The 19,718-nt window shown below is 37.5% G+C and overlaps 1 protein-coding gene across 2 annotated transcripts in view; it reads left to right on the forward strand.

The window, feature by feature from the left end:
• lrrk1 (leucine-rich repeat kinase 1) overlaps positions 1-11,451 on the forward strand; it is a 96,935-nt gene extending 85,484 nt beyond the window's left edge. For both annotated transcript variants that reach the window (XM_077227976.1, XM_077227977.1), the window contains 3 exons: positions 2,870-3,750; positions 7,781-7,882; positions 9,923-11,451. In XM_077227976.1, coding sequence (XP_077084091.1) covers positions 2,870-3,750; positions 7,781-7,882; positions 9,923-10,100 — 1,161 coding nt within the window. In that variant the 3' untranslated portion in view covers positions 10,101-11,451. The remainder of the gene's footprint in view (positions 1-2,869; positions 3,751-7,780; positions 7,883-9,922) is intronic.
• Positions 11,452-19,718: the final 8,267 nt, after the last annotated feature.

Below are 19,718 nucleotides of genomic sequence, written 5' to 3' on the forward strand. Positions count from 1 at the left end.
CACTTTCTGGAGAGTTTTGTGCTAAGAAATGGAGAAATATGTGAAAAACTGCAAGGTTAAAGCATATACTTTGCATTGTTGTAGTATCAACAGGTATTAGGACATTTAGCATGTACATTACTGTTAATCAGTCATCACTTGATTACACATTGTATTACCTTGTTATGATATAGTGACCCATACAATGTGCCAAACATAAAGTGCCACATGAAGAGACAGTGCAGCATATGACAGTAGCAACAGCTGAGGAGATTTGGGTCTGTGGTGACCAGGTCCACCTCACACACAGTTCCTTCTCCCATTCTCTCTCTTTACTACTACAACACACACACACACACACACACACACACACACACACACACACACACACAGCCTACTCTGCATCATTTCACATCCAGGTATGCACAAGTCACAAAAGTTTTAATCAATCTATCCTTGTGGAAAGGTTGCTTGGTAGCTAAAAGTAGGTCTAGCAAGTCTTATATTTCTGTAATTCACACAGATCAAATACAAATATGCTGACTGAATAGATTGCTAGTTTATTTTGAGTAGCCAGCTAGCAGTTATCTTGGTAGTTTGCTGATAATCCGGTGTCTGAAGTAAAATGCTCAAAACATCTCCTGAGAAAAATCATCACATGGTCAACCTAGTCTTGGTTATTTAATTTTTATTTAATTTAATCTTATTTTCCTTACCTTGTCATTCAAGTCCCAGGGCACTTTTTGTACATTTCTGGAACGTTTGCACGCTTCCACATCCCGCGCAACTACGGATCTCCCAGGACCATTCATTACATATTGCTGCGTAAATTTATCCGTGTTACCTAGATGCGCGTGCGCGATCATGGTCGACTGACAACGAGATTAAGCCCTGGCCCAATTTAACCACTGGGAATAAGTGACCATACAATGTCATCTCACGTAATAGAAGAAATAAGGGGCATTATCACAGGAAAAGCAAAATGCATGTGAAGGTGGACTTAAATATACAGAGAATAAATGTTTTGTATTGTTAGATAGGATTTAGTATGACTGTGTGTTTGTGAAGATTCTCAGAAGATAAAAGCAGCTTGACAGTCACAACAGAATTGGGTGATGCATTCATAGGCACATTCACTCTCATACACAATCTACACTAATCTCGTCCCTAAAAATGACTTCTTAATGAGTCTTTAATTAGTCTTTTTGACTTGTTTTCTAGCAAAAATAAATAAATAAATATATTATATTAATATTAAGGGAAGCGTCAGTTCTGGCAGGTCACGTTAGTCAACTCGCATCAGCTGATGCACGTCTACCTATAGGAATACGAAGCCTATCACTGTCTACACATATAAGCTTCTTCAGTATTATCAGCAGCTATCGGCAGGCAAACCGAATCATCTCACAAGGAATCGTGCAATCGGGAATTTAGCGAGAGGAATTCGTCATGCGATCATATTGGCTATGTGCGTTACTTAACTGTTGTCATTTGCAACTGTTCGCATTGCACATGCTGTGCTTTTAGCACTATGCAGCACAGATTCAAGCAGCTAGCAAAGATAGTTAGGAAATAAATAGTCTCAGACTCAGACGTCACACCCATGGATCGTTGGCTGAATGACTGATGCATATGGCATACTTTTCTGGAAACGCTTTAGGAGTTTCGAAGTCGCGATCTCATCAGATTTTGCTGCCGCTAGGGTTGTAAGCTTATAGATCCCATCCCCCAATATATCCCATACACTGTTAAATTGACTACAGCAACATGCTTGTTGCAATGTTTCCTTGCTTGCTCCAGCTTGTGGTGATGCTTCCCCCATTAGAATGGATCTATAGTGCTCAACATACGCCACTAACATCAGGATGTATTAACCATTCTATAAGCTTCAGTCGTGACAAAAAAACACTTGTATTAAGAAAGCTCTGAAAACAAATCCTAATATCTTATGAAGTGTTGCTTTCCAAGCAGGTCTTGTTTCAGGGACTTGTAGATATTTGAAGTGGAAAATTAGACAAAAGTACTCAGCAAAAAAGCTCAGCAATTAAAAAATAGCACTGACAAACTTGTCATGTGTGAACGGCCTCTTATTCTGTTCAGCTAGTCGTTTTTTTGTTGCTTGTGATATTTGTATGACATCATGACATGTCTTTGACATGTCTCACAGCATACTTAAAATGTTAAACAAATGAGTTCTTACAGATGAAGTGTGAATTCTGTACAACTAGTGACACCAAATGGAATTGCAGAATGACTAACTTCTTACTCTGTATGCTACACGTGTTTGTGGGTGCAGACTTCTGATGTTGCTACAGTATCGAGGGAAAATGTGTGGGACAATAAAGCTAGATGACTTGAATCAGACTGAAAGGATTATTTCAACTGAGTTGAGATCATCCACATGTACATTAGTTATCAGTATGGAACAGACGTGCTGAGAAATCTTTTTGAAATATGCAGCATTTCAAGTTTGTGGGGCATCAAACGGAATTTCCACATATTTGCTTGTGATGTCGAAATGAGTGAAAGTAATCTCTACAAAAAGTTGAGTTTTGGACTGACAGAAGAGTGTTTTGGAAATTAGTTGAAAATAGTCTTTGTTTTTGCATTTCTGTTTTGGTGCCGCTAGTGGTACGTTCAATTATATTATATGTATACAAATATTATTTTCGCTTGTGATAAGTGAAATAATCTGCCAGTGCAATTAGACAAAAGACAAAATACGCTCGCAATAAAGATATTAAAAGGTCTTAAAACAAGTTTTAATATCTTATGTAATTTTGCAACTCAAGTAATTATGTCTGGTTTAAACTTGTACATTTTTAGTTGGAAAATATTTACCTGTTAATTACATTACAAATAATTTATTTACATTATGTTTCTTTTTCAGTCTCTCCCTCAGGTGTTTGCAGGCATGTCTGATGGTCTCATAGCGGTTTATTCTCTGGTAGACGACATGCCAGTGGAGGGAGAAAGCTACATCTGCTCGCATACGATCAACCAGCGTCTTCTGAGTATGGACGACTCGGACCCTCGGCAGCGGCCGTACCCCGTGCGAAGCATCGTGCCCGTGAGCACCGGATCAGAGGTGTGGTACACCAACGGCCCTGGTGTGCTCGTCATCGACAGTCTCACGCTTCAACCCATCCGCCGCCTCGACCCGTATCTTCCGCCATCCTGCGTGGTGTCCATGGCATCATCCTCCAGCTGCTGGGGCGAAGAGGCCGTCTGGTGTCTGGACAGTCACACCAACACACTCCTGATGTATCACGCTGCAAGCTATCAGATCTGCGCCACATACAACTGCAGCGACGCCAATCCACTGCGTGACGTTTTCCCCGTGGAGAGGCCGGCGGGGATCATGACGCCCTTGAGCCCTGACGTAGACAAGGAGTCTCTTCCGCTCAACCTGGAACTAGTGCAGATAACGGTTACGCACAGCGAGGACGCAGGAACACAGATCTTGTGCCAGCAGGACTCGCTGGATTACTGCTCCATGACGTCTTCCGGGTTCAGCTCGGAACAGCTGGATCAGAACGGGGATTTGGAGCAGGGCGGCTCGTCGGGTCTTCCTCACATCGAGCGCTCTAGTTCGGGACCCCTCAGCTCTTTGACTAGCTCCAGCAGTATGCCCTTTTCTGTTGCAGTTTCACCGGATTCAGTTCCATCCAGGAGCGCAACAGATCCTGAACTAGCGGATCAAAGCTACAGACCACTGCAGATGAAGGCCTTAAACATCATTCCTGTCAACAACACCATCTGGGTTCCCAGGTACGGCTAGCACTTCATCATAACGGTTATGACAAACATCATAAATAAAGATTATTTTCCTTGGTATTGTTTTTGATTAATAGAATTTAAAAATAATTTATTTGTGTGTTATTTTGATGCTGTCATGCCACAAGGCCAGACTTTTGAAAATCAAATATTAAATAAATCAATAGTTTTATTCGCCAAGGATACATTCATTTGATCAAAAGTGACAGTAAAAACAGTTATAATGTTATAAAAGATTTATATTCCAAATAAACTCTGTTCTTCAGTTTAAAATTCAGTTTGGGGTTAGTAAGAGTCTCATGTGTTTACCAAGGCTGCATTTAGTTAATTAAAAAATGCAGAAAATATTACAATTTAAAATAACTGTTTTCCATTTTACTGTATTTTCAAATGTAATTTATTACTCCAGTCTTCAGTCACGTTACTTTCATTCATTCTCAAAATCAATTGTTGTACCTGTTTATATTATACACTGAACTAACGTGAACAAACAATAAATAATTGTGTTTCTATTAACTAGCATTAACCAAGATTAATAAAAATATATTGTTAGTTCACGATAACTAATCAATTAACCAATGTTTAAAAATGAGCCTTTATTGTAAAGTGTAATAAGACATTTCGTCTTATTATCAATGTTGAAAACAGTTGTGCAGCTTAATATTCTTGTGTAAACCATGATACATTTTTCCAGGATTATTTGATGAATATCAAGTTCAAAAGAACAGCATTTATTTGAATAAGAAATCTTTTAGACTTTTTTTTTATCAATTTAATGCATATTTGCTGAATAGAAGTATTAATTTATTTTTTAAAAAATTATACTGACCCCAAATTTTTGTACAGTGGTGCAAATACAAATGCAACTTGAGTAGATATAATGCTCTAATCAGTACTTTTCATGATTAGTTGATCATGTAATCATAATCTTGTTTTGTTTTCTGATTAATTGTGCAGCCCAATCAGACAATACAACTAACAAACTTTGAGCACATACAAAGCATATAAGCATTTAGCACAACATCTCTGCTGTTAAAGTTGGAATATCAAAACTGACCTTTTTAATGCACATTACTTATATCGTTAGAAATCTTAATTTTATTCTAAACAATTTATCCATTCATATTTATTTGTATAAAATATCTTTTAACCAGTCAGATAGCCGTTTCTCTTAGAAATACTTTACAGTACAGTAAAATTGGTCGCGTGTATTTTGTATTGCATGCTGACTTTAAAACACAGGCATTTTAGACGTCCTTGAAGCCTAACCTGATTTACAGAGGTTGAACATGCTCTTGGATCAACGTTCAGTCAGCCACTGCCATCTGATTTTAGGGGTAATGTTTGTGTTAGCGTTAGCAGTCCCGTTGATCTCAATAGCAGTTTCTTAGGTGGGGCAGGTTGTTTTGAGCAAATCACCTGAACCTAGGGCTTAGTTTGAGCTTAAAACAACATGATTGCAGACGTACGTGTAGAATCCAATCTGTGATTGGTCGATCATTGTCCGCTGGTTTCAGACTATGATGAATGTTGTGCCAGGAGCGACAAAAGAACATTATTCATCAATTAAACATTTGGTTAAAGAGAGCTTAAGCACAAGATCAAGGGCAGAATGAAGTGTTATTTCAGAAGAGCACATTAAAATGTCTATTTTTTATTCATGAATATAAAATGCATTATAATTTCAGCGGTTTATAATTTGAGCAGGACTTTATTCTCTGTAACCCAGACACCACCGTGTAATCAGGTCACACAGGTGCCTCATATTGTGCTCAAAGGACAGGTGCCCAGTAAGGACATTGATTTATAAAAGAAGCTTCCTGCAACTTATAAACTAGGTTAGGTTAGTTCACTGTTGTATTATAGTACAATAATTATAATATGTAATATAAATGTACAATATGTTAATTTATTCAAACAATAAAACAGTAAATCGGCAGATAGTATTATGTAGCGTTCATTAATAAAAAGGGAACTGCAAGTTCTCTTTCACGGTTTTGGTTGATGCCAACAAAAATGATTCATGTAGTCCCCATTTAAATGGATTAAGTAGACGTCTGTTTTGCAAATGTTAGCAGATTATATCCATTCAAATTAAATGATCAACAATTGTTGCATTAGCTCATTTTAATTAAGCAAATTGAACCAGGCAAAAAAATATATATATGTGTGTGATTGTGAAGTGTAAGATGACAGGGGCGGCAGCGCTCTGATCACTGACACACTGAAGTGGACAAAATGGCTGCAATTTCTTTTTATTCATTTTTTGTGTATCCTCGTTCCCTTGTTTCATTTCACTTTCAAAAAAAATATATATATTATTATTATATTGCCGCCAAAAAATTTAACTAGCTTTGTATACATTTTTTATTATTATTTTAAAATAGTTTATTCATTTATTAAAAATTGTTATATATTGTTGACAAAAAAAGTAGCTGTTTGTATTTAACTCTTTTCCCACCAGCATTATTTTAAAAGGTGCCAGCCACCGCCAGCATTTTTGATAATTTTCACACAATTTTCATGGCCCCAGAATATTTTGTTATATGAATATCTGAACATACAATATGTAACAGAGCCTCCACTTTTTAAACAAAAAAAAACTGTTTTGTAAAACTGAAATCTTTTTTTATCAACCTAACCCTAACATTTTAAGCAAAAAGCTGAGAAAAACACATTTTTGTCAAAGACTACATCTAGATCAGATCTAGAACAATGATCAAAATACAGATGTAGTAGACTGAGTCCATTAACACCCTTAAATTTATTCAGTAACATTAGGCAGTTTTTATTTATATACTTTTAAATGTTGATGATCGCGTTACTTTAAATATGCATCTGCTTACATATGCTTTCGCTTGTTTCTGCTTCTTTGCCTGTGTTTTGATCAGGAGATTCAGTACTCTTTCAAAAGATCTGTAATAGCACCCCCTACCGTAAAACAGTAAAAACACGGAAAGCCGGAAAATTCTGTCAATGGCGGGAACGAGTTAAATAGGCAAATGTTTAAGAGTCTATGGTTGGATCCTTCTAGAATGGTATTGGTTTGACAACAGTTCTTCTAACCCTAATTGATGGAGTGTGTAGCTTTTCATTTTTTAAACAACAATGTAGGAAGACACATCATGGCCCTATTCCATGATGACAAATAGATTCATCAGGCACAGATTGTGAAAGAATAGTTTGGAGGGAGTGTAACCGGTCCTACTGACCCTCTCCGGGTGTGATTGGAACCGTGGTCTCCGGCGTGGGAGGCGGGCGCTCTAACAGACTCTAGTGTCAGTCGCTAGAACGACACTTGAGATCAGGGGAGTGAGGTTTACACGCACAGCGACTACTGGCACACGACAGTTACAGGAGCATGAAGAATCATTTTCACACATGAATTCCAGACCTTGAATTTTATTGAAAGTCTTTGGGATGTGCTGGAGGAGACTTTACAGAGAGCTCGACTCTTGCATAGTCAATACAAGATTTTGAACAAAAATGTATGCACCGCTTGATGCAAATAAATGTTGTGATGTTATTTCTATCAAGAGGTGAGAGAGAGTCGAGCACTCTGTAAAGTCTACTCCAGCACATGAATGAATTTATGGTATAGAAGTACCAAGTCATGTGTGAAATTGATTCTTCAGGCATTCAATGCCCAACCATCCTTTCACAGTTTGAGTCCGATCTGAATCTTGGCTTTGTCATCCTGGAATATGGCCAGGATGTGTCTTCCTACATGTTTGTTTAAGAAACGAAAAGCTACACACTCCATCAATTAGGGTTAGAAGAACGGTTTTATGTTTCTAGCATTGCAATAATGATCCAATCATAGACTCTTAGGCATTTACCTCTTTAAATCCAAACAGCAACTTTTTTATATTTTTATATTTTTTTTAAATATAAGTTGTATATTATATTTTATTTTTTTGCATTACTTTTAAACTAGCTACATTTATTATTCACAGGCTGATTTATTTATTTATTTGAATTGTCCTGTGTTTATCTGTGTGATTATTTTTATGTGTGTTTTCAGGCGTGGAGGAGACATCATGGTTATCGAGGTCCAAGAGCAGGCGGGGTCACTTAGGGGTCGTGTGATAGCTGTGTTGACGCCGCCTGGAGTGCCAGAGTACGGGTACGTGTCAACGGCCAGTCACACATAAATAATCACACAGTGTCCACGTATATAATTCCACACTGTTCGTGACACCGATTGCCTGTAGCAAATGAAAATCATTGATGGATGTAGCGCTCTACTGCCAATAAACAAGCCCAGATGTCTTTTGCATTTTCTGCATTGATTTTTGAGGGGAAAACTTTCAAAACACTCTTTCTGATATATGAAAGCTAATTGAATCTTATTTTTAAAATATTTAAAGCTGCAAGAATTTGCCTCAAAATACAGTAGAATAACTTATTAAACAAGTGAAATGAGAGATGAATACAATTAGCAGTTGTAGTTCAGTTCAGAAACCATTTCATGCACACACACCTGCGTGACTGCAGACATGCATCCCATAAGAGCCCAGCGGCTTCACGTGACCAAACATTAAAGTGTGTGCGCACAACCTCATTTAGACTGCTGGCAAAACCCTCATAAAAATCCTTTACGAACACACACATGCACAAATGAATTGTGCAGAACACATATATTTTTTTATGCATTTTGTCTGCCTGAATGTTCTTGTGGCAGATATAATGCTGATGAAATAAGAAAACACAAGAGGCTGTGTGTTACAGTGATTTTACCACACTGAAGTAAAACCTGTGGCTGCTTTTCATTCCTTATCTTTGCACCCTCTTTTCCTTGTTTCATTTTGCGTCCTATAGCTTCTCCATCTTAGGCTGCAAGGATGAAGGAATAGAAGCAGAGAAATATATTTGTTGAATGGAATATTTCTGAAGTGCTGCAAAGCAACTTCAGGAACCCTTATGTGGCTGGATTTTAATTAAGACATTAATAAAGAACTGTATGTAAAATACAGTATTGTGTATATATTTAATATTTTTATTATAACTTTTTTTATATTGTATTGAACAAAAATTTGACCATAAAATCTTTTGTTTATTTTCAAATTGTATCAAACAAACGTTACTAGTGTAATCTTTTTTTTATAGATACATATAATGTTTATTTAAATTTAATCATTACTTTTAAACTAGCTATATATACAAATTTTAATTATGATTTTTTTATTTTTTTTTATTTTAATATTATTTTCAAATTGATTTTACTAGCTATACATAATCATAAATATAAGGTTTATTTATTTAATTTATAACTACTTTCAAACTAGCTTCTTTATGTAGCTTTATTTATGTATTTTGTGTTTTTTATTTATTTTTTATTTAATTTTATTATATAATTGATATTTTTTTTTACTTTTATTTATAAACAAAAAAAATTGTTTCACAAAAATCGATTAGCAGTACATCAAATCTTTTTTGTGCTTATTTTAATTTCTAAATATATGGTTTATTTCAATTGCACAGGTAAAGCATAAGCATGAGTGCTTGTTTCAGGTGTTTTTGACTATATAGATTTGTGCATAGGATGCACCTGTGTGTCTCCTCTGGAAGCCTCCCTTCTCTTTGTTCCTCCCGGCTCAATTCGAAAATTGATACATTCTTCATGGCAGAGTTTGATCGGTTTCCAGGTCACAGGCTGAAGGACGAGAAGACAAGGAAATCATCAATTACAGTATTGAAAAGCAGCCAGAATGATAAAACACATTGATGTTGCATATATAATTCAATTAGACATAGATCCATCACACATAGATTTTTACATTTTCTGAAGAAACTGTGAATGGCTACTAGTAAAAGTAAAAAAAAAAAAATAAAGCCAACCATAAGAATCATCAATTCAGCTAAACCATCATTATTAGTGTGTTCTGTAGGCCTTCAGGGAGAACTTAAGTTTAAGTTAGCGTTGTTGTGAAATGTTTATCATAAACTAGTCTCTGTCCCTGTCTGACTCCCGTCAGCTCTCTGCGTAAACACACATTAATCAAACAAGCGACGCTTTCAGGGCCTGTAACTGCTCCTCTATGAGACGTTCCAAGAACAGACCCGCTGATACTTCTGCGAAGAGTCCATGCTTGGTTTATTTTCAGCGTTTGCACGAAAGCGCTCGCTCGCCTCTGGTCTCACTCTCTGTCTGTCTGTCTCTTAGGACTCTCGTGGAGGCGGCGCTTGTCGCAAAGGACACCGTTGTGTGCGGCTTCCGTAAAGAAAACATGGACTGGTGCCTGGCTGTCTGGCGGAGCTGGGGAGGCCGTGAACTGGAGCTCTTCTACAAGGGATACGAGGAGCTCGGACGCTTAGAAAGCAGTCTGAGGAAAAGGAGGTAGCTGTGTAAACGTGCACGCGTGTGTGATGGAGAATCGACATACTGTGCGGCCAATAGCGGCACACACACACCAATACAGGTGTGTCGTGGGTGCGGAACACACATACACACAGATATACACACATGGACTGTTGCTTTAGGAAATGTATTCCTGAAGGACTCGGCCACATACACATTATGTAAGACAAACAGATTGAATGCCACACGCACTAAATGCATCAACATATACATTCAGCCCTGAGCGTTTGGAAGCACACTGATATACAAGTACATTTACATGCATGTGCCCAGAATGCATCAGAATTAAACTAAGGGTAAACTAAGGGGTTCCAAACTAAACTAAGGTGGTGTTCTTGCATTCATGAGGTGTGCGTGCGTGCGTTTGAATGTCAAGACAGAAATTTATGAGGTGTGATGCTGGCTATCAACTTTTTCTAAAGTTAACCAGCAAACTAGATGTGCCTTTGTATGAAGGACATGCTGTCTCAGAAGAGACCCGCAATAATATCCAACGAACTGACAGACCTCTGAAACCCCTTCCACTCACTGAGGTCATGATCGAGTGCAACAGTGCCCATCCACTTTTTTGGCAACCTTGGTTTTGGAAATGAAGTAAAGTCTTGTAACTCACAGTTGGTGAGCGAAGTTGGTGTTAAAAATCAGTTACCATATACAGAAAAGGAGCGGGATTTTTACTTCCGCAACCCACCTGTTGCACTTTATAGGGCACGGTTTGATGTTTACTCAGAATCTCAGCGGTTATGTACAGAGTGGAATACTAGCATACTGAGTACTTAGAGCAGTAGTATGCAACGTTTGTCACATGACCTCATCGCTTTGCATGTTAAATTCAGTGAGTGACATTTGTCAATCTTTGAAAAGTATGACTCTTTTACATTTTCAGCCCATTTTTGTTTAAAATATAACATTTGGCAGTCTAATCAAATAATGAGACATGGTGATGTTAAAAAGTCACACTGGAAATGGAAGGTCAAGTCGAACACTGTATTGTGTTCCACTCAGTATAGTACACATACTATACTATATACACTGCTGAAGTAGTATGCTAGAATGCATTTCTGAACACAGCCAGTGGTGGCAATCTGGGATTTATGAGGAACTCAGTGAGGTTTTGATCTGTTTCGTCTGTTGAGAACACCAGCATGTTGAAATTTTGTTATTGTAAATAATATCGGAGTATTTCATCTCTATAGAATGAATGTTATTTATTGCAGAATGTTTAAATCTCATGCTGCATGTGTAAAAAGTTGTTACTAAACTGTAAATATGCTGAACAGAACATAATAAATAAATCAACAGCATTTTATATGAAACATAATTTTAAATGCAAATGTTTGTAGAATCTGTTCCTCAGAACAAAGAAGCACTAATGCACACTTAAAAGTGTAAACCCATTATGGTTTTTCAAAAATTCCTAATTGTTTTTTTAGGTCTCCTACAATATATTTACATTCATCAAAAGTAAAAAAAAAAAAAAAAACAATTCTCATAATATACATTACACATAACTTAATTTCTCAAAGAGTCTGAAAACGGTTAGTTTGTGGATTCAGTCTCTCTAAACCCCTCCTTTCCATGAGCCTACTCTGCTCTGATTGGTCAAATGGCCCAGTCTGTTGTGATTTGGTCTACAGTGTGGGTGGGAAATGAAGATCTGGGGCCCGTTCTTTGTACGTTGCTTAAAACATCCGAGATCAAATGAGACATCCAAGATGATATCATCGTGCTAATCGTGATCCGGCTAATTGGGTTCTTCGAACACACCTGTTGTTTATGATTAGTATCGCTGGATTGAGTTATCTGAGATAATTGCGCGTTCATGCGTTGGTTTAAAAGGGGATATGTATCGATAGTAGAAACATTGATCAGCAACGCTGCTATTGGCTGTTCACCGTGGCCAAAGAGCGCACTCAGTTTTTCACCACCGCAGCAGAGCAAGAGTTATTGCTTGAAGGATATGCAGAATTTGAAAACTTAATTAAAACGCCAGGGAACACCTCAAAGTGTGCAAAAGCCAGGAGAGAGGGCTGGCAAAAAGTAGCAGACAAATTAAGTTTGTAGTGACATGTTAGATGTTTTTTTTATCACTTATTACAGTATATATTTTTATATTTTTATATTTTCTAAATAATTAATAACTTTGTTCATTGTAATGTCGGAGTCACCACCCACTACTAGAACATGGGAACAAGTCAAAGTGAAGTATTAGAATATTCTACATAATGGTACTTTGTACTACTTATACGAATCTCTTTTTTAAAAAAGCACTGTTAATAAATGTTTGCCTGTTTATAAAAGCAACCAAGAAAAAGGCTGAGAAAAAAAAAGAAAAGAAAAACAAACAGGTGGTGGTCCTGCACCCCCACATTATACCCAGGCAGAAGAGCTGGCCCTTGGGTTGAATGTGAACTGACCCATTGTGGAGGGCATCCCTGTGTTCAGCTCTTCCTCAGACCCACAGTCAGAGGCCAGGAGCAGAACACCTTCACTGCTGGGACATCAACTTTAAATGTTCCTAGTACACTGTACAATAATTTGTTGCTGCATTAAATTAAGTAGGCCTATAATCCAAATGGCTGTCCAGTCATATCAACTGTTAAACCTTGAGTAGTAATGAATTGCTTTGACTTGTGAAAGTCTACATGTGTGAAACTACATGTAGTTAATGTAAATAAATATGTTGCCATGAGTTATTGATCACATTTTCCCCCAGTGTACTTCATTGTGTTGTGTTTTCCTCTTTTGTCCAGTTTTAAGCAATACACCAACACTTTTACCTGTTCCCAAGCAAGTGGTGGCTGAGGCATGGCAGGAAGACTTTTTCTAACGTTACATCAAAAGGGAAGAAAGTACAACACTTTGTAATGACCATTTTTTCCCCCAATGCACAGGACAGTGAAGAACCCCTCTCAGGTATCTTTACGTGCATAAATAACTTTACTAAATTTACACTTGAGTACCTATTATTTCTGAATGCAATATGAGTTGCAGGAGTCCACATCTACAGAAGAGTCTGCACAAAGCAGTGATGCAGATGTGGGCAGTGTTGTACTTTTCCTTGTAATTTTTGATGCATAAGCCATGTGTTGACAGGTTTACCCCCACCCATAGAAAATAGAGTAGGCTATTTTGAAAATACTTGACAACTTAAAGAAAAGAAAAAAAAACGGCACTAGAGATAGAGTTGCTTCATAGGAACTTCAGAGTAAGTGATATATTATTTCACACAGAGTACTATTGCTGACTTTGCATAATATCTCTTATTGCAGGCAAAAGATGACTACCACTTTTCTTTGAAAAGAACATTTAAAATAAAACTCAAGGAACTAAGCATATTTGTCTTGTCTTTTATTAAACATTAATGAAATGTTTTATATTTTTTCTGATGGTGCAATGTTGTGTAATATGGCCCATGCAAGGTCACAGGCCAGGTCAGGTGCAACCCTCGGACTTTTCAGACACTTTAGTTGGCTAAAGTTCACTTCATTGTGTGCCCTTGTCCTGGCTAGAGGCATTGCTGGTCATGGAATGGGGTCATAAAACACCTGTCTCCAAGCAGGATCCTGTTGAAATCACCTGTATAATGGAAAGATTCAGTTCTGTTAGGATAAGCATAAGTGTATATCACACACCATCTAAGAGATTTTAGTCTGTCAACTGCCTTTTTAAAATTTGATATAATATTACTAATCTGCAATATTAAGAATCGCAATAGTAACTTGCCTGCACTGTTATTTAAAGCCCGACTACGACGAGTCGAACATTTATGCGTTTCCAACAAATTAATGATGTAAACGACATCCTCACGAGTCATGAGAAAAATGATATCTCTCAAAAAGTACACTTTAGCGCTGTGCTAAAAGACTTCCCGTATCACATCCGCTTATAAAGCCGCAATCTAATCCTTTTTTAACCCGAAATAAGCCTGCTCGCGAGCAGGTTCAAGCTTCCGGACCTGTTGCTATTACAGCAAGTCCAGGATGAGTGTCGAAGAACCAAACAATCCAAGATCATGCCAAATCGCCAACAATCAAATCCTGCTAACTGAGTTAGCGACGTACGAAGAACGGGCCCCAGTATTCTCAGCACTTGTATACACACAGTGATATGAACAGTAATGATGGATTTCCGTATCAATTTTTACAGCGAGTCATCATCCTTTGGAAGTGCATGCAGAGTGTATTTGCAGCGCTGAGAATGTCAACACAAACCAAACTCTTCCAGGTCTCAGCTTCAACTACAGTGTTTGAGAGCTGGTCAAAGTAGGTGTTGTTAACAGGCAACCAATGAAAACCATAGGCTGGAAGACCTTTTACATTCATAAACAGCTATGTTACATACTGCATTAATGGTAATACTTGAAAAAGCTTAATGGGGCACTTTAAACATAAAGGTTCCGAAAGGGGGTTTCACAGTGTAGAATAACCATTTTTTTTCTTGGTGTGAGGAACATTTAAAAAATTTAAAGAACCTTTTTTTCTCTCTTTTATGGAGTGGGAAGGTAGGCTACTTCACGGAAAAAACTGATGCCAATAAAAAAAAATATTTATTTTTAAGAATCATTTCATGAAGAGGATATTAGCTTTAAAATTATGTATAGATAAACATGTTTTCAAGCCTTGACAAAGATGAGACAGTGCTTGAATGCAATAGCTTGTAGTGCTGCCTCAGATTGTGAAGTTACAGTTGCTTTTGGCTGTTAGCGTTACATTACAACATAAACTTCACTGGAAATTACTCGTAGTAAAACAGCCCTGAGGTCTTTACAAGCAACACATTTATTACACATTCTCACATTGGCAAGATCTGACTCACACACTTTATTAGAATTGTGTGTTTATTCATGTGAGATTAGAGTGGTAAAGGAAACTTATTCAAACATGTTGGATTTATGGAATAGTTGTATAATTGTAACCGTATTGACACAATGCGTGGTGATGACGTTAGTTTATTTTTGAAGACGTTTTTAGAAAATGCCCCTCGGAAGTTCAGCAGAACAAGTCCACACAGAGCTCCTGGATTCAGATTCACTCACTATGTTCCTGCTGCTACTTTGATGATGATGATGATGATGATGATGATGATGATGACAGACAGGACTCTCACACACCTGGAGATTCTTCAGAAACTGAAATTACTGCAGTTACAGCACGCTGACAGAACTGAGCGTTTCATCCTGCGTCCACCTAACATCGCTCTTGTGACATTTTCACTTAAGTTCAACCAGCAGTTTTCTTGCATCAGGCCTAATGATACCAGAAAGCTGCAATGTTCTATTATATTTAGGGGAGAGTGGGGTGATTTGTGCCAAGGGGGGAAGTTGATCCACCCCTTGTTTCTGGAAAACCATAGGAGAAATTGGTCATGTGACCACATAATTTTGAAAAGCCATCCATTTTACATATCCTCCAAAGAAGTTGGATCGTGCTAGTTTTTCAAACTTGTGGGTATGGGGTGATTTGTGCCAAAGGGCCTTGGTTAAATTGTGCCAGTGGCACCCCCACTTATAATTATTTTCAACATATTATTAATTTGTAATTGTACATTGTACTCTTACATTTTAGCGCTTAAACTATGTGACATTCTTTTAGACCAAAACTTGGTGGTACAGGCAGAAGGGAGCAAAAGTTTATATTCCCCTGCAGCATTGAAAAGTGTTATGTTAAGTAGTAGGCCAGACCACCTACCTACATACAGGGGATAATCTGGAGAAGTGAGGAGATGGGCATGCCTCATCAGTGTTTGACTTAGGCCTACCTGCCATTTGTTTAATTTAGCTAACACTGATTTCAGTTTTGAATTTCCACTATGTTATTAAAGAGAAGTTTTATTAAGTTTTTAAGTGGCCTAAGTAACAATAGGATGTTTAGAAATTAGCCTAGTCACTTTATTCTTATATGTTACATAATTGACAGACAGCGTTCTATGTATGTCAACAGGCATCTATTGCCAAAGCCTTCATTCACAAATATCATATATTGTGTATTTAAGTGGACTTATTCCAACAGTTTAATAGGGTATCCGAATAAACCTTAAATTAGTATTTTTTTATTGAATTTGTCTTGCTTTCATATAGCATTACAGTTCATAACATTAAAATGTTCTGTTTTACTTCAGAAATCACTGGCACAATTTACCCCAACGTATTCCCCCAAAGGCACAACTTACCCCGCCAACAGGGGCAAGTTGTGCCACGAGACCACTTTTTTCCCAAAAGCTATATTTCTGAAACAATTTATTTCAGACCCAAAGTTATTGTTCTCAGGGATGCACCACATCCTGAAATATATGTACATCCTAATTTTTAAAAAAAGTCATGAGTCTTAAAGTTTAGCTTTCATTTCAAAAAAGCTTCACAGAAAATGCATATTTCAAGTTATAATCAGAAAGTATTCTGTTATCGGTCAGAGATGAGTGTCTCAAAAGAATGTCCATATACATCAGTAATGCAAATTACAGGTCATTGTCTGTATAGTGGCCCTTTACTATCCTGCTTCTCTGTATTTCGGTGTGAAAAACAGCCGCAAAGGGCCTTATCAGGGCCTTAAATATTATCCATGAAAATTATTCTCTGGTCGGTATACACTAGTCTCCAATTGACACACGAATTTATCTCTAATATTTTACAGCAATATCCATTCGAGAGCGACATTGCCTGCATATGGTGCCTGATCCTTTGTAAACAAGCCGTTGGATCCTGAGCCAAAGGTTTACTCAACACTGGACATGGTGGCCTAGAAATTTCAAGCTGGATGAATGTTCCTCTGTGGTGCACCTTTGCATGCTGGAAATTAATTTTGTATGATCTATGACAGTTCCGGACCCTGGCTTGGTTCCCACCGGACCGTGAGACAAAATAACAACTGGAGCACCTTTTTAAAGCTCCAGTCCGTAACTTTTTTGTGTTAAAAATTATCCAAAATAAAATTGAGCAACATAACCAGCCAGTGTTCAAAATTATCTGCTTGCCTTAGCTCGATTCAAAACGGTAAGCTTGTAAAAATGTTTTTAATTCCAGTGGTACTGGTGGATTTCCAGGGGAAATTCGAGCATGTCTTTGCGTCATTACGTCACATCTGTAGACGTCACCTTTATTTATATAGCACTTTTTACAATACAGATTGTATCAAAGCAGTTTCACAGTGATAACATGAAAATAATACAACAAAGTTTGTTTCTTGAAGAAAATTGTGTCATCGTCCATTTTAAGTAAGGCAGATCAATAATATTGTTGAATATTAAATGTCCCCAAATAAGCAAGCCAAAAGCCAAGGCAAAGGTGGCAAGGAACCGAAATTCCATCAGTGACCGAATGGAGAAAAAAACCTTGGGAGAACCCAGGCTCAGTCGGGGGCCAGTTCTCCTCTGGCCAATGAACGAACAGTGTATGATTATGATTCAGGCGGCATTACAGATCAGAAGTCAGATTGGAACATTCAGAATATTTATCCAGTTCCATCTGGTTGGAAGTCGGAGTCATCACGTCGTGCAGGATCAGTTTGTTGAGGATCAGTGCCGATGGCTTTCGTGTTGATGAGGCTGGCACTTCAGGGATGCGTTGTGGATGGGTCTAGGCGCAGGTCCACCATCTGATCTGGATACGGCCCGGATCCGGGTGACTTCAGTAAACCTCGGAATAAACAGGAAGACTAACATTAGCGTAGATGTCATTCTTATGATGTAACGTGTACATCCGGTGTTATAGGAAGTGTCCCCGGTTCCGGCTGACCTAATTTATGCAGCCAAAAATAAGTTCTGCGATGTGCCGTGCCGAGGCACAACCCACGTAAAGTTGATAATTCTGCGAATAACTGCAATTGCAGATTTCGAACAGAGATGGCGACAAAGAGGAAAAACTATGGACTGCAGCTTTAAAGGTGCTCTAAGCGATGTCAAGTGTTTTTTAGGCCAAAACATTTTTTATCACATAAAGCAAACATCTCCTCACTATCCGCTAGCTGCCTGTCCCCTGAACACAGTGTAAAAAAACGCGGTGTCTGCACACACCCCAGGCTCCACAAACGGCAACAAAAGCAAACTGGGCTAACCCGCACCACGAAACATAACAAATTGTTCCAGCCAATAACCGACAAGAAGGATTTGGGGGTGGGGTTTGGGGGGTTAGTGCGCGGATGAGGAGGAGGGAGGGTCTAGCTAGCCTCCGTTTTGTTTGACAATACTTTAAACGTCAACAAGAAGTGACGTCACCCGACATCGCTTAGAGCACCTTTAAAGTGAGCATTGTCAAAACAACGTAACTGTACACAGCATGAGCTCTCAGGGTCGTTTACGGCAATGATTCGACGCTACATCCTCGAATATTTTTACGCTTTCGTCCGTGTTGCTCTTTCTCACTAAAGACATACAAGCTTTAGATAAAGCAGTTATTTTAAAAACATTAAAACAATATTTATACTTTCGCTAAAACGCTTCAGAAGCGATTCAGAAGAAGATTTTTATGTCATACATACAGTATATGACTCAGAGTCTCCGACCTTTCAAACCAGGTTTGTGACAAGACGTTTTTTTTGTTTTTTTTCTACATTTAGGATGAGGTCTATTAATGCTCTACGTTAGAGCTACTGGAACACTTATTTGCATAATTTGATAATAACATTGATTGGACAAGTGCAGCGTGTGACCTTTGTTAATAGCAAGTCCATCCGTGTCCATTTACCCACACAAATCCACAGTTTGTCTAAAATCTATCTTGTTAATTAGTCTTAATTTTTCTTTGATCAAAAATACAATGAAAACAGTAATATTATGAACTATAATTATTTACATTTAAAATAGCCTAACTGTTTTTTCATCATCATTACTCCAGGCTTCCAGTGTCACATGATCCTTCAGAAGTCATCCTTTATATTACTTATTATTATCAATGTTGAAAACAGTTGTGCTGCTTACATAATATTTTTGTGGAAACTGTGATATATTTTTGCAGGATTCTTTGATGAACAGAAAGTGTAAAATAACAGCTTTTATTTGAAAGATATTTAGCAACCTAAATGTCTTTACTATCACTTTTGATCAGTTTAATGCATCCTTTATAAGTATTCATTTCTTACTTTTGAGCGGTAGTGTAAGTTTCTGTGATTTTTAAAAGCTCATGATTATTTAATGAGACATTAACACTGTCACATTGTTTGGCACAACAATTTTGTAACTGGGCTTTATAGTTTATGGTTAAAAAAATCTATCCTGCTTTCAAAAGTGTGAAACATTTTACTTAGTAATGTGACGCATTTCCAGTTAAAACTTTATATATTCAATTAGGAAAGAATAATGTGGCCTGGACTTTAGACTTGATTTGTAGGTGTTATATACCAGAATGGAGTTTACAAAGACATTTTCTTTTCTTTGGAACAACGTACATTGATTATTTATCCACAATACAACCAGGAACAAATGTTTAGACTAGACCATTGGCAACCGCAATGCGTGCTCCACAGATGAGGCATACAGCTTTATCTTTAACATTAGTGAAGAGGAATTCTGTCTCCCACTCCTCGTTAAAATAATAAGTCTTCTTTTTTGCATGACCTGCATCGTCAGCCATAATTAATCTTTTTTTAAAATTTTTTATAGTTCAATT

This window comes from Siphateles boraxobius, unplaced genomic scaffold, assembly GCF_051911475.1.
Source record: "Siphateles boraxobius isolate OS27281-9 unplaced genomic scaffold, OSU_SipBor_1 130, whole genome shotgun sequence".
NCBI classification, from domain to species: Eukaryota; Metazoa; Chordata; class Actinopteri; order Cypriniformes; family Leuciscidae; genus Siphateles; species Siphateles boraxobius.